Source organism: Ambystoma mexicanum, chromosome 13 (genome assembly GCF_040938575.1).
Source record: "Ambystoma mexicanum isolate Mex_15411 chromosome 13, UKY_AmexF1_1, whole genome shotgun sequence".
Classification (NCBI taxonomy): domain Eukaryota; kingdom Metazoa; phylum Chordata; class Amphibia; order Caudata; family Ambystomatidae; genus Ambystoma; species Ambystoma mexicanum.
Genome location: NC_090938.1, coordinates 141,364,127 through 141,379,560, shown reverse-complemented (window position 1 = coordinate 141,379,560; position 15,434 = coordinate 141,364,127). Strand labels below are relative to the sequence as shown.

Sequence of the window (15,434 nt, the reverse complement as noted above, 5' to 3'; positions counted from 1 at the left end):
ATCTGGTCGATTGGAAGGGTTTTGGTCCTGAGGATCGTACGCAGGAGCCTCTTGCTAATTTACATTGTCCTAAGGTTTTGAAGGAATTCCATTCCGCCAGGGGTGGCCGGTGTCTTTGGGGGCGGATGATGTTACATATCGGCCCCGTCCTACAGTACCTCCCGTTTCTTGTGGCCACATACGGGGACAAGCGCGTTCTAGAACTTAGTTGTGGCTTCGGTATCGGTTGCCATGTTGTCTGGCCGTGCAGCAGAGAACGTCGCATCAGCTGAGACATCCCGTGCGCAGAGAATGTGTAAGGAGGCTCTGCCCCCCCTGCTCCATAAAAGCCGAAGGGACTCAGCGGCGTGTTGCTGCTAATTGTGGCGTTACGTTCCTTCGGTTTCATCCCGTTCCTGTGCTTATTCCCTTTTTCCTCTTGATTACTTGACTTCCTGGATCTTCGACCAACCTTTGTCTACTTGGGATGTCCTTGCCTGTTCCTTCAACCTGACTTTGAACTCTGTTGCCGACTTCGGATTGTCCTTGGATTGCATTTGCTTTTTCCTCAAGTCTGATCCGTGAACCCTGCTGCCAACCTCGGAATGTCCCTGGATTTCCACTGTGCTTTCGCCCTGTCTGGTGAGATTACTTTTTCTTGCCACTCTACGCAATTTGAACTATCTTCCTACGCGGAGTACCACGCTGCACATTACAAGACTGCTTCGCCAGCTTGGCCTGTGTTTGTGCAATTAAGGTAAAACTCATCCAATTCTCCTGTATTGTTCATTACCTGAAAATCATCAGCCTTTCTCATACGTGCGGATTCCTGGAACTATAATCATTTATTCTTGCCTTTTCTACCTTAACCGAGTGCATAGAAGTGACGATTTCCAGTGTATGCACCAACCCGTCACTAGTACGACCCTCGTGCAGCCCGGGTATATTCTTCCTTACTAACCTTCCCATTTGTTGTTTTGTACCTGCCGTTGTTTTCCTTTCAACTGGTACCCATTTTCCCTAGGAATCCCACTTATCAGGTCTGCTGGGTATTGTATCAGTCATAGTGAGTTTGTGGTCATCACTTGTGCATACTCATAGTCTTGGGTTTTCTTGTAGGTTTATCAATTAAGGCCCAACACCACTTCAACCATTGTCTAGGTACTTAGAGAAATATCGGATTGTCTAAATAATCCCATATTGCCTGATTGCTTCTAATCATACTGTGTTTTCTTTGCAGCATTGGTTATCGGCGGTGTGTGTTCTCCCGCTCTTTTAGGTGATGGACATCTCTGCTGGTTTTTACTTAAACGGGAGAGAGGTACATCGTAGAAAAGAGCCCCTCTTAGAATCACAGAATTCAGGGGAGCTGGAACTCTGGAGGTTGATCCCGAACCTGTTAAATCCTACTTCCCTCCGCGAGGTCGTCTTACCTAGGCTCCAATCAGCATACGAAGCGGTAAGTAACAGTTTGGCTCGATCAGGCGTGAAGATCGAATTGTGCAGAACTTAAATTTTATTGTGGCCTTCCACGATTCAGAAGAACTTTGCTTCTAACCGCATTAATAAGACATCTAGAGGGGCTCTCAAACGTTTCTCCTAGTCGGGCCACCACACCCTTCCTGGGATTTGAATGCACTCGTAATGCTTTGGCACGTAAACCTTTCATACACATAGAATCGGGGATCACCTAAAAAGCGTTTTTCCTAGTCGGTCACATTAGCTAGACAGAGCTACAATTCACATCGTTTGAAGAACCCTTCACTGTTTCGTAGGGACAAAGTAGTCCTTTAAACTCCTACCTTTTCTGACCATAGCAGTTTGTGATTTTCAGAACAATGGAAGAATCGTGTTTGCCAACTGTGATGAATCTGAACAATTCATTCCTTCTTCCCCAGAGCTGAGCCACCCCCTTTGAGGCTAGGGAGTTGAGCCCGCTAAGCAAGACCCTGCCTAGGGATAAGGGCAGGTGGCACCTCACTGGGAGTGACATCCCTTTTGGGGACACGGACTCACATTCCAATAAGGAACCCTCAGTCCTAAACCCACTTTCTGCCTATATGGGTGTTGGAAAAACTTTGGTATCTCCCGTCATGACTGTAACCTACAAAACCCCTTCTTTCACTCTATTTGCATCGGGCAATGCTGAACATAGTCTGAATGCCATAATCACACAAGAGGGACATCTTTATTTTGTTCTGATGACACGCATAACAGCCATGCGGACTGCAAATGGAAGAGAAGACTCCTTTCAGAGGTAAGCCAGCCCATGCTGCAGAGCCAGCGGTGGCATGGGCAAAGCGAGACTCGCTAGCTCAGGGCTGAGAGGCGGGCTCTCTGACAAAGCAAGAAGCTCCGGTCAAGAGAGGGACGAAGACAGAAGGAAAACTGTCTTCCCTGCTGGCGCGAAACAGTGGTGGGCCTGGCACCCGGCAACGGACGCCGAGTCCAGATAAAGGAAAGGAGCCCGGTGCCCCGAGCTCCACACAGCAAGTTTCTTTGCCGACGAGACGAGTACCAATAGGGAAGCAAACACACCCAGACCAAGGATGGCAGTGAGGGCAGTGAACTTTGGTTTCCAAGATTGCCAAAACCGACAAAGGTATGAGAGTCTGATAAAACTGAACGGGCATACGACCCAGGGACAACAGAGTGAAAGAGATAAATACGCTGTATATCAAGGCTGGGGAAGCCAGCAACAGTACGAAAGTCTAATCGAATCAGACAGACTCTATGTAAAAAGGAGTCAAAGGGATATGTTAGCTTTATGTCTAGGACGGGAAAGCCAAAAAACACATGAGTAACTGATGGACAGAGTTACGTCCTACGTGGTACAGACGGAAAGCCGCATGAGCACTGTGCAACAAGGCTAGCCAAGACTACCATGTAACGGGAACCTGTAATATGCGATTAGGCAGAAGGCCTGCGTTTATTAATTGAACTGAGAACCAATAACCCTGCCAAAGAGCCACAGGACTTTGGAGAGTCCCAGTGCCACGAAGGTGGGACACATAGAAGTGTTTTTAAAGTGATCTTGGAGGGATTTGATCACTGAAAAAAAATCTAAGAAAAGTTATTAAGAAGAATTCTTCTTTTCCAAAGTGGGAAGAGAAAGCAATACAGCGAATATTTGTATTTTAACCAACACACACAATAAAGAAGACTGTGAACTGTGTAAATACCTTCCAAAGGAACTTTGAGATTAAGAACAAGTCATCTACAAGTTGGGCCAGGCAGAAACCCATTCTGAGGCTATTGTGCAATCCTCCCTTTTTCGTTTTAGTTAGAATTTCTAAAGTGGTAGGGCGTGTTAGTCAACTAGGATTTGGACTCAGGACTTCTAGCACCCTTAGTTTTTGTTTTAGAAGGTATGGAACTTCCCTCATGACGATAGGGTGGATAGGCATGGTTTCTTTTAATTTAAATAACCTGCATTGAAACATGATTCACTGTAGCCCGGGTCCCTCTTCCTGTTCGCCACACAACCCTTTTCCCAAACCCTTCTTCTGATGTAGAAAGGAACTTAATTGCCTGGACATTGGATGAGCTTTGAAGTTTTATCGGAATAGAACATATGTTCAGAAATTTAGACCAATTTTTCATAACTTGGGTACATTCAGGACTGGGCAAGTGTCTTGTTTTGCCAAAACATAGAAATGTGAGAGTATGTTAATTCCATCAAAGCCAAACCAGCTCATGTCGCATTTCAAAGACCGTTTCCCGTTATTGTATTCTGCAGAGTGGCCACTTGATGTTTCACATCTCAAGACATTACTCTGTGGACCTTCGCTCCAGACGGTTTAGGGCAAGCAGTGTTGCTAAATATATTTGGGTAAAAGCCATCCTTCAGTGTGCGCCATTGCTGTATAAATCTTCCATGAATATGGGGGAAATGGGACGGGATGCTTCAGTTTGTAAAAGTTCCTCACCATGCTGACTATCATAAGTAGAGGGTACCCTTTCCTCCATATGCCCTCGCATTTTCCTCCCAGTGTGCAGTGTTTATAAAGGGAAATAAAATTGACATACTTTTAAAATGTTTTAGTAAAAGTATATATGGGAGGGTGAGGTAGTGTGGAGGGGTAACCCGGCAGTAGAAACGGGGGGCTTGGGAAGGGGGATCCCTCCAAATTAAAACAATTGTTTGCCGTTATTTAGGGTGTTGTTGCAAAGCTATGGAACCGTTCCTCCCTATTGCAGTTGTCGTGACTTGGGTGGTCCTAGAAGAATGGCAAGCGTTGCTGAGAGGCTCTGCATGTTTTCAAGATTATGTGGTTTTTGTATGGTCCGAAGCACCAGTTCTGTCCCCATTAAGGGACATGGAAGAAAAGAGAATATGGACTAGGACTAAAGTAGTCCCTATGGTAACACTATCGTAACATTTGTTATTTTGTTGTTAAACTCATTAATAGAAAATGTATACTGTTTCTCAGTCAGTTACCCCTCTACTTCCTTCTGCATCACTACCTTTTGAGAAATATACTCGGATCCTATTTATAGAATTTCCGAACAGTTGGTGGAAGATCTTAGTTTGCCGATCACCATCTTCAAGTAGCATTGGACACCTTTTAGCATTACACTAGGCTTGATCTCAGGATTCACGGTTAGATTCAAATCTGTTAATATTATCATTGCCACTGGTTCATGTGACATAGTTAATGGCCTTATTGCTGTGTGACTGACATTTTCTTTATCAGTGCCATGGGTTGATTTTCCCATCAATGCACATCTTTATGGTTTTAAAATGTGTTTCATCTCCAAAATGGCAGCTGAATATCTGCGATTTCTTTCGCTCTTTCTAGTGTAATGTCTGAAAAGCGTGAACACCTATTTGTTGCATTCACTGCTTGACTTTGTCTTCTGCAGACAGAATCGCATCTTTTTGAGAGATCTTTGGATGTAGCTATGATGTATACTTTGTTTTCTTGTATGGATGTGATACCTAATTTGCCAGTACCAATGTTTTGATTTTCACTTCTGTGTGCATCGCTAGGGTTATGTTTTTCATTTTCCCCTCTTCTAGCGATGCCTGAAGCATATTGATGTGTGTAGTCTTTTTTTTTTTTTATCTTGCTGAATTGTTGTGTATGTATGATATATATCACGCCAAATGCTTAATTTAATGTTGTGGTAGTAGCAGTACTCTTCTTCCAATTATGCATCATTGGTATTCCACGCAACAGCTTGAAAGACTATACAGATTGCTTTACCACATCCAATCTTTCCAGTAGATCAGAGGAAATGACTGCTATTCTCGCTCAATTGGGTACAAACGTGGAGAATTTGTATTAGCATCTGGTAGTAGTTATTGACCTCCTCTAAGCCAATCGGATGTGTGGAGTGCAGTCAATATCAACTGGTATTAACTGCATTCTGAATATTCTGACTTCAAAATCAGACAGGGAAACAGCATTGCAACGCCCTAGTATAATTTCGCATAAGCAAAACACTTTCCCTCTGGGAAGATCTTGTTTTCCCACTGCAACAACCAAATCACCTTACCAAAGAGAAAGCAAAAACATGTTAAAAAAAAACATTCACTTTATTATAGAAAACGATTTCTTTATACATTGCAGCTAATGCGTGCTCAAGTTAAAACTTTTCCAGTTCAACCAAGTTTGCATTTAAAATGCTTAACTTATAAAGAAAGCTTTGTTTTTTAAATAATACAAAATTAAAGTGCATTTAATTTACGAACAAGGTTTGGGATTTTTTACTCACCAGTAAACGTTTTCTACTTTACAACCACAGCACCAAAATCTATACTGCTATTACCAGTATGTTCTAATAGCCTTATAGCCCTCAGGAGGAGTCCTTATTGCTTAGGATAATGGCCCCTAGCTAACCATAACTTGGTGGTGGGTCATTATCCCGCGAGAATGTCCTCTCCCTCGGTCTATAAGGCTATTTTGTATCCACCCGAGGACTTTGAATAGTTTCACTTCTTCTCATACACCTCACTATTGGATTACTAGGGACAGTTGCTGCCATTCAACACTTGCGTTTAGACCTCTGCTTCGTGTGTCGAGGGAAAGTGAAATCCAAATCCTATTGGTTACAAAACGATCTTAAAGATGGATTTATTGTCTACTGAGCTCTCATACATAACCTTCTAATTCTTTAGGCCGCCAAGTCTGCCTGGTCTTCAATCTAAAGCTAGGGTTTTACTTGCCAGTAGGATTGTGTTCTGCCAGCACATTCCACGTTGCACTGGCAAGCACTTCATTTGTATTTGTATTGATTGTTTTATATAGCGCCTTAATCCAAGGCGCTTTACAGTTAACAAAAAATATATTAAACATGGAACAGTAGAAGCAATAACAGTAAACATGAGTCAAACCAGAAAACCAGCATGCAGAACAATTTGCATTTGAGAAAGAAGAGGAAAGGAGGGGGGGTGGGGAAGGAAGAAAGAGGGAGAGAGAGTAGTGAGTAAAGTGGGTAGTAGGAAGAAGGGAGAGTTTAGACGAGAAGGGAAAAATTGAAATGTGGCAGTACACATCATGGGTTGTATTGAGCTTGGAGTGACAAGGCCACGGTATCCTCATGCATTTGTCCAAGTCGAGACTAGCTGCTAGGAATAATGTGCCTGTCAGAGTGGCAGGCATGTTTGGCAGTTGGCATGCCAGAGTCCACCTACTGTGAATGTGGCTGTCAAGCTTAGCCATAGGGAATGATTCTGCTGTGTACCATTGGCCAGTTGTTGTGGCTCATACCATATAGCAGCAACATAGAGTTCATTGTAACGTGTGAGCACGCACATTGTCTCGCTGGATATACCCGAGCCAGTGTTTTGTGAGTTCTGTCATTGGGATGTGTATTCCTGCTACCTAATAATGTAATGGTGAGATCAAGCTCCATGAATAGTTCCTTCAGCTAGGGTTTGTCTTGTTGGTCATCTGTAATTTCTAATTCCTTGAACTAGGGAAAATAGCCATCACTCTGGCTTGGGTGTATGCTTGGCTGCTTGATATGGCTGAAGGAACTGTCCACCGAATGGTCTTTTGTGGTGGCTGTGTTGTGCACCGTGTCAGCAAGGTAGGCGTGCTGAGACTCCACCAGCGGTTCAAATGCTGCAGCTAGTGTGTGTGTTGCCAGCTGTTTGGGAATCCGAGACCATGCTTGTGGAATGATGTGCAAGTCTGTCTGGGCATACCTTTTTACAAGTTTTATTCTAGGACGCACTGGATTAAGAAGTGATATTTGTTGTAAATATCAACTTTTACAAGCTATAGATAGCTGTGTCCCATCCCCAGGTAAGTTGCCCATCTTGGAAATGGCTGCACCCTGGAAACCTTTGCTCATGACTTTACCTTTCTCAGCAGCACGAGAAGCCTCCATCTTCGGCCCAGCGAGCTGACAGTGTAAGAACCCCCCATACTTCGTGCTTGACTAGGGTGTGGTGCCGGTGGGGAGCTGCTTCCCCTGCTTACTTCTACTTTGCTTTCATATTTGTTTTTTCTGCTTCTTATTTTGTAGTCATTTCTTGTTTTTGACAAAGGGTTAAGCAAGAGCAGCACCAATTAATAGTCTTGACCGTTACCCCTGTCTGTTTTAAGTTTTCCATTATTCCTACTTAAAGAAATTGCTGGTGGGGGACCATCCACTTGCTACTAAAAGCTTGAACAACAATTGCCCCAGACTCCGATTCATTTTCTGGGTGTCCTATCTTATTTGTCTTAACTTCGCTCATCAACATCAATAGTATGAAAAAGAGAAAGTCCATTAAAGTGTGCACAATCTAAATTGTCTAAGATGTGGCATTAAAGTGGTTATTTGTGGTTAAACTGATTGGGCTCCGTGCCTAACAGTACTGGTAATGTAGGAGATGCATCCATCAGATAGCATCCTCCAAAGATGGCGGCTGATTTACTCCATGCAAGGTAGGCATGGGGTGCAGTACCTTAAGCAAGACCACGGTGCGAGGTTTATGTGTATAGCAGAAAGTATTCTCAAAGGAAGCCCAAGTGCCAGTCATTTGCGGTGGTAGTATGTACCAGTGAATATTGGAAAGGTGGAGGAGAGCCATCTTGTGTTGAAAGAAAGAGTGGACACCAATGTTCAGTTTGAACGAACTAAGCAAGAACTTACTTGCACAATGGTCTCCAAAAGAACAGATCGTTCTGACATTTGTGAGGTCCAAAATGGCGCAATATATCATACACACTATTTTACGCTTGTACCAGGACACAGACGGCTGGGGATTTTAAGTTGTAGGTATCCTGACGCCATTGTCACCGATACAGGTGTTCATTCACCTTAGAGCTCAAGCTTCTGCCTTGCCACAATCCTATGGTGACTTTCATTAAAAACCCATGCCTCTTTGACTCTGCTTCCCCTGAGATGAGGTTCTGAACATGTTTGTGGACTAGTGGTTTCCCGAGTTGTTTGGGTTTGTGCTGCATTAATCCCAAACCAGATTTCCTTATGTTTTCTGTTACTTGCTTTAGGCCGTTTGTCTAAAACAAGCTGCGTAGTTAAGCTTGGACAACTTCCGGTTTTTTGGGTTCCTCTTTCCACACAATGGGGTCTCTGAACTGAAGTGGGTTTACATGTACTGTCTGTGGGTTAGATAGGAGTGTGGGATGTAAGGTCACATTACTGCTGTTAAAAAAAATTGTTTCGCGTCCAACAGTTTATCATACACCGATATGTATCTATCTGTTTAGGCTGGACATTGAGTTGTGTGTCACAAAGTGCTACTCCCAAATGTTAAGAGAAGTGAATAGTGATTGGATATTTCATATTGGTGCTCATTGAAAATTTTAGTGACTAGTGAGTCCAGTTAGGTACATGGTGGAGGGGGCAGTATTCTGGCATCTGAATAGATTGACGATCAGGCAATGAAAGTGTATGACTGGTGCAAGAAGTTACACTGTCTCACTGTTGAGTGAGAAGATATGCCTAAGACTTGCGATTGGAAAAGCACAGTGAAAAATAGGCAGTGGCCGGAGACCTGACTGGCCAATGAGAAGCAGGTAGTGGCAGAGGCTTTTGACATGTGCAATGTGTCAGTAAGTGACTGGGGTACCTAGCAACGCAGGAAGGTTCAAGTATTTTCTAGGGTTCTGACATAAAAAAAGAACAGTGGTGGCTCCGTGTGGGAGTTACATTCTTGGGCCTGCAACAAGGCACAGAGCTGGATCCAATGCCAGTCAACTGTTTGCATAATTCATCATGAGAAAACACGTTGGTGAGGACTAATTTCTTTTGTTGAGTTGGTCAGTATTCAATTACTCTTAAGGAGGCTTGTTTCATTGCAACTTGGGAGGGGTCTCTGCTGGCATAGACTGAGTTAAAATGAAGACACACATCCTCTCCAGTGCAGTGTAGTGGTTTGGTATGGTTCTTGTTGGCATAATACTAGACCTTTGGCAAGGCCACGGTTGGACTGGGAAATAGTCTGGGGAGGAAATAGCCTCGATTAGGCCTGGTTTGGATACAAATAAGATTAACCAGACTAGCTAACTGGGGGGAGTGTGAATTCTCCTAAACAGTTTCCAGCATTTTGTTTCTACTTATTTAGTCCACTCTTCAGCAGCCAAAAATATATAATGCATACTCAAAATACTATAATCCCCAATATCCATAGTAGTATTGGGTAGTCCATCAGCTTTTCTTTTCACCAACCCAGGCTGATCTTGACCAATCCTAGCCAGTGCATCCCACAACATCACTCCTTGTGCAAGACCACCTTTCTGTTGAGAGGATTCACCTGAACCATTACTCAAAACCTGGCCAGCTCATCGCTACTGCCTACAACTTAACCTCGCAAATAAGGGAACTGGTACGAAAGAAGTTTTCTGTTTGGGCCCTGAAACAAAAGTACTTGATCAGTATGGAGGAGCAGTGTAAACCCACATCAACAAATTATTGCATATGAAATATGACCACAAAAACTATCCGAGTATTGGGTTTCCCCCACCTTTGATTATAGTATTTACGAGTTGTGGCAGATAATGCTAGCCTCCATGTTTTTAACAGAGGAAAGACACTTTGCACTAAACTAATATGGTTAGCCTTAATTCATTGTCAATACAGGAAGTGAGCATTCAGCTAGATCATATCTTATTGTAAGGAAGGCATGGTATCAAAGCAAGATGGACACAAGTGATCACAGTTTAAGGGTGTTTATTAAACTGTAAAATGGGTGAGATAAATGGCTAATCTAAATTTAAATCTAAGATGGGAGCAAGCTACGACCATCAAATAATACAGTCCAAGTGGAATCTAGTCAAATAAAAAGGGCCTATGCTAAAAAAAAAAAAAAAACAATTGCCAATCCTTATCGCTATGCTACAAAATAGTGGGAGATAATGTTCACAAGAACGAAGTGTTCAAAAATGATAAGTCGGGATGTTATGGCCTGGTTCTCCCTACCCCATGTTTTTAGCACTGGACAAGGCGGGACTCTTGAGCACAGCACACTCCTGGGCTTCTCCGGCACAAGCTTATGGTTCCTTCTGGTAACCTTCACATCGGATGATTACTCGTCACCCTAGGATACCCCACAGCCAGGCTCTGATCCTTCTTTCAGCATTAGCCTCTCAAAGCACTTACCAATTTAAATAGAGGCTTCCAAAGTGTTGCTGGGTCACTGTTATTCTATGGCAAGTGGGTGCTTCACAATATCACAGTTCGCACAGCATTACCCTCAGTTTCAGAATTCCCTCTGTCCGGTTCACACTTTCCACAGCTCATAATTTCTAAATCTCATCAGACAGCGGGGGTTCCCTTCCCCAACTTTCTCTTGGCATCCCTCCGTCGGGTTCACATTTGCCACAGTTCATATTTCAACAAAGTCATTTGAGGCCCTTTAGGTTCTTCCCTTTATGCAAGTCCGGGTCTCGGCCCCCAGTCAGGTGTTCTCTAAAGCTCCCCAGTCAGGCTTCGCACAGTTCATTCATCATAATGCTCTAGGATGTGTTGGGGTTAACCCCAATTCGTAGTCATTACTCAGTCGGGTTCACGTCTGCCTCCACAACGTGTCAAAGACTTTGAACTGTACAAGGGGTTTGTTTGACCCTCGTATGACCCCTCCTTGACGCCTCACACCGGCATCCCTTAAAGCTTCTTGGTACTTGTTGTTTCTCCTGGTTCGGGAGAGGGGGCACCATCCAGAGACCTTCGAATGAGCGCCCACGTGGTGCCGGACCATTCTCTCTGGTGCTTCCCTCACAAAAGTTCACAAGGTCTTCCTCTACCGGGCTCAGACCCCTCCTACAAAGTTCACAGGTTTCTCCCTCTGCCAGGCTCGGAGGCCCTTCTCGCAAAGTTCACAAGGTTCTCCCTGTGCAGGGCTCAGACTCCTCTCACAAAGTTCACAATCTTCAAAAGTATGTTTTTGAACTCCCAGTCCCAGAATGCACCTGTGATAATTTTGCTCCCACTTCACAGCTCTGCAAAACGGCATTGCATGTTTTGGAAGTTGGTGCCACACAGGATGTTTCAATGATGTCAGGGTCTTGCCTCCTGCCCCTCATGTGGGTTTGCCTGCTGGCCCCAGGGGAGGAGTTCTGCTGTAGGTACTACCAGGCAAACCCTGCTGCCCCTGGTCTTGCCTTCTGGAAGTTCAGCTCTCTCCTCCACACTGCAGTCTCCTATCGAATAGCAGGGCCAGGTTTTTGGCGGTTTTCTCCTCCTCCCGGACTTCTAGGGCTTTCTCCTTCTCTCCCGCACCTTCCAGAAAGCCTGACTTGTTCAGCAGGTTTTCCTGCTTAGCCTGGCCTCATTAAAGGGGTGTCTGTTTTCTGTGTCTGTGGTTCCCTTTTGGTAATCTTCATCCTCCCAGTCTCTCTCCTCCTCGTCTGTGACTTTAGAAAAGAACAGATGGAAGGAATTATGGGGATTGTAGTTTTCACTAGTAAGTTTAAGAAAATCCTGAAAAATACTGTTGAGAAAGGGGGGGTAAGTCCTGTTGTCGCTCACTGTGAGTTGTCTGTGAGAAAGTGTCAGTGTCGGGAAGGGGGCGGGGGTTGAGCTCCTAAATATCCTACCTGGTAGGAAGGGGAAAAGGTGTTTATAGGGAAGGGGGTACCGGGTCTCACTCCTCGGTGTCCCACTTCCACTCCACGAGGACCCATCATCCAGGTGATCCTCCCGCACTGGTTCATCCCCAGGAACTGGATACAATGGCGATGGCTGTCTCCTGGCCACCTGCACACCATATCCCCGGGGACTAACAGGTGAGACACCTTCAGGGTTCTCACATACCCTGGTCCAACCAGCATAGGGAAAGGGTATTTCACCTGGATATACACCTGGGGAATAATCGGAGTACTGGTCCAATCAGTCCGCAAATAATCTTGATCGGAGAAGGTCATCTGATTCAAGGGGCATTCCCTTGTGGGGATGACTAAATTATCTGCAAGAATAACATTTCTTGTTCTTAGATGATGGTGAGATAAGAGGAACATTAGTTGGTTTTACCAAAGGGGGTGGTGTTTCATTGGTACTCTCTAGGGTTTGGGCTTCTAAGGGGAATTTGAGTAGATACTCATTCCTCCCTTCTGATCTTCACTGGTTTTCAATAACCCAGAGTAGGGAATCCCTAGGGCAGGAGGCTGATTCTTTTGAGGTTATCATACGTGGTCCTGGGAAGCATGTTCCTTTGTCTCCTAATTAATGTATCACATTCTCCATACTAGTGGAAGGTGTGGGGGGGCACCATCCACCTGGATGACAGATCCCCGGCGACTAGTGGGTGAGACACCTTCAGGGTTCTCACATAATGCACCACTAACACAGCTACCTCTGTAATGGGCTTATTATATTTATAATGTGCTAAAAACCTCACAGAGGCACCAAAGCACAGAGTAGCAAAGAACACTAACTGTACACAAAAGGAGAGTCAGATCAGATCCATGTCAAGCAACAAACGGAAGCACAAGTAAAACCAAGGAGAACGCTCATTAAAAGAGTAGTGTCTTAAATCTCTCCTTGAAAGTTGGAAATTCAGAGATAAACCTGCATTCCAGAGGGAGTTGATTGCATAGAGAAGGTGCTAGAACATCAAAAGAGCAGCCTCCACAGCACTCCAGCTTAGAACCTGGAGTCTGAAGCAGTGCTTTAGAAGATGAATACAGTAGCCTACTGGGTCTAAAAGGAATAATAGGTTCATTAAGGTACTGAGGAGCTCTGCCAGATGCACATTTATGGGTGACGGTCAACGCTTTGTGTTATTCTGGCTCAAATCGGTAGCCAATGTAATTTCCTCAAAGTGGGCCAAATACGCTGGTGGCCAGGAATATTGCAACCAGCCCAGCGGCGGTATTCTGCACCACTTGTAGTCGTTTACTATCAGTTTTATTGGCTTCAGCAAGCAGCACAATTGCAGTAGCTCTATGGTGATCAGATAGTAAGGGACATAACTATCTCAATAGTCGAAGATCATCACTGCATGAGTTAATAGTTGTGTTTGTATGTCCAGCCATAGACATGGTTGTATCAAGAGTGACTCCAAGAGATTTGGCTTTATGCATGGTCTTTATGGGACAATTGTCAACAGTAAAAGAGTCCTATGCTTAAAGTAATTTCGCCCTAGCAGCAGAAGCAAGTAAAAGTAATTCAGTTTTACCACTGTTAAGACGCATGCCGTTGGCAGTCATTCACATTTGTACCTTTGAGAGAATCTGGTTCAAAGTTACAGAATCGGTTTGATGATTGCCAGACAACACTACCAGAATGTGGGTGTCTTTGGCATAATTCTCAAAGGCAAGATCATTTAACAAAAATCATCTAAAGGCTTCATGGAGACATTAAAGAGCATGAGGCCATAGTAGAGCCCTGGAGGATGCCGCAATTCAGTGGAATATTGGGAGAAGAAAATTGTCCCAGCACTACCTTGTATATTCTGACCTTGCGAAAGGAGGCAGTTCACCTTAGCGCCTACGGACTAAATCAAACAACCCTGGTCAGTCTGCCACCTATGATAACAAAATCCACAATGTCCAAGCAGCCGACAGTTCAAACAATACAAGAAGACCTGCCTTGCCTTGATCAAGCACCTGGAGTATAGCTGACATAAGATTAAGCATAGATATAACTTTGCATTCGTTTACATGCAAGATAATCAAGAGGATTAAGAGGAAATGTTGTGTTAGTGCTTGGCCTTTAATTACCTGGATCAGTTGCATCCAGAAAGGGCTTTTTCAAAAGTAGAGTTACACAGGTTTCTTTGAGTGAGCTAGGAAAACAATTATTCCTAAAAGAGGAATTAACAAAAGTGCAGGTATAAGGAGAGTGTCACATTCCTTAACTTAATTTTGATAACTGGGCAGAGCAGATGGTGGGTTTCAAGATCTTCAATGCTTCTGCGACTTCTTGCTCCACAACATCTCTAAAATAGAATAAAGGTGCTCCGTCTGGAACAGCCTCCGCACCACCAGTAGAAAAAGATGGCAACCCATGAGAGTCAATCCTTAAAGTTAAATCCTTTAAAAGTTGAGTTGCTAGACTGATTGATCAGCTTCTGAATGTACTCCAAACGAGCTTCTCTTGTGAGTGCTTTTGTTGCCATGTCTCCATGGGCTGAATATGTGCTGAAAACAGACATGTCTATTCCGATCTCCCAGTTATCCAACACACCAACCGGACTAACGTAGGTGATGACACTGGTCCTTATAGTTGTCACCTAGAGATCAGCAATTGCTTAAGCCATGGCTCTCTTGTGACTCTAGTATATTCCCTCAAACACATTCCAATGCAGAGCCAAGGTCTACCTGTAATTAAGGGTACGAGACAGACTTGGAATTACACTTCCTGCACCTTGTGATCTCTCTGGGGAATCACAAGAATATCCCTCCTTTATAGGATGTGCCCCATTGCTCGGTGCTCCTTCATGTTCATGCCGGGCTGAGATTACGGCTCTATAAACTTCTGTTTCTAAACTCCTCCCCTTCCCGTGAGAAGCTAAACACTTGAAAACTTCTATCATTCACTCAACAACTGGACACTGTCTTCATTCCAGGCACCAGTCAGTCGCTCCATACTCAAGTCGCTCACTTTTTGTGACTGGAGCACAAGACTCACTGATGAGCTTTTATATATGACTGTGAAAGGCGGTCATACGCTACAGTTCAGTAAAATCTTGCATTCAAGCAGATCGATCTTGCACTAGAGAGGATGGCTCACCCCTGACAGGCTCGCCCTGCAAAGATGGGTTCCTGGGAAGAATCGGTAGAAAATCAGTGGAACGTACCTGAAGAACTTGAAACCACATTTTTGATGTCTACCAGTGCTTCATGATCCCTATGGATACTGTTTCTTCACTTTTGGCAATGTACTCCCGATAATTGGGAACAGGGGAAATGAGTACTCTGTCCCCTTTCGCAAGTCCTGCAAGAAAAGGTCTATCCTCTCTACTTCTGGATCTGGTTTCAAGTTGAGGAAGCTGGGTAAATTGGGTTTCAAACCGGGTTGCAAACAAATCCAGCATGAGAGTTCCTGAAAGCTGA

General features: G+C 44.2%; 1 protein-coding gene across 9 annotated transcripts in view; it reads left to right on the top strand.

Moving 5' to 3' along the window:
* Positions 1-15,434, top strand: part of ANKS1A (ankyrin repeat and sterile alpha motif domain containing 1A) — an 855,968-nt gene that overhangs the window by 631,576 nt on the left and 208,958 nt on the right. For 6 of the 9 annotated variants that reach the window (XM_069633488.1, XM_069633490.1, XM_069633491.1 and 3 more), the window contains one exon: positions 7,302-7,343. The exons of 2 other annotated variants lie outside the window; for them this stretch is intronic. In XM_069633488.1, the coding sequence (XP_069489589.1) occupies positions 7,302-7,343 (42 nt within the window). The remainder of the gene's footprint in view (positions 1-7,301; positions 7,344-15,434) is intronic. One more of the 9 variants, XM_069633487.1, reaches the window with a different exon arrangement.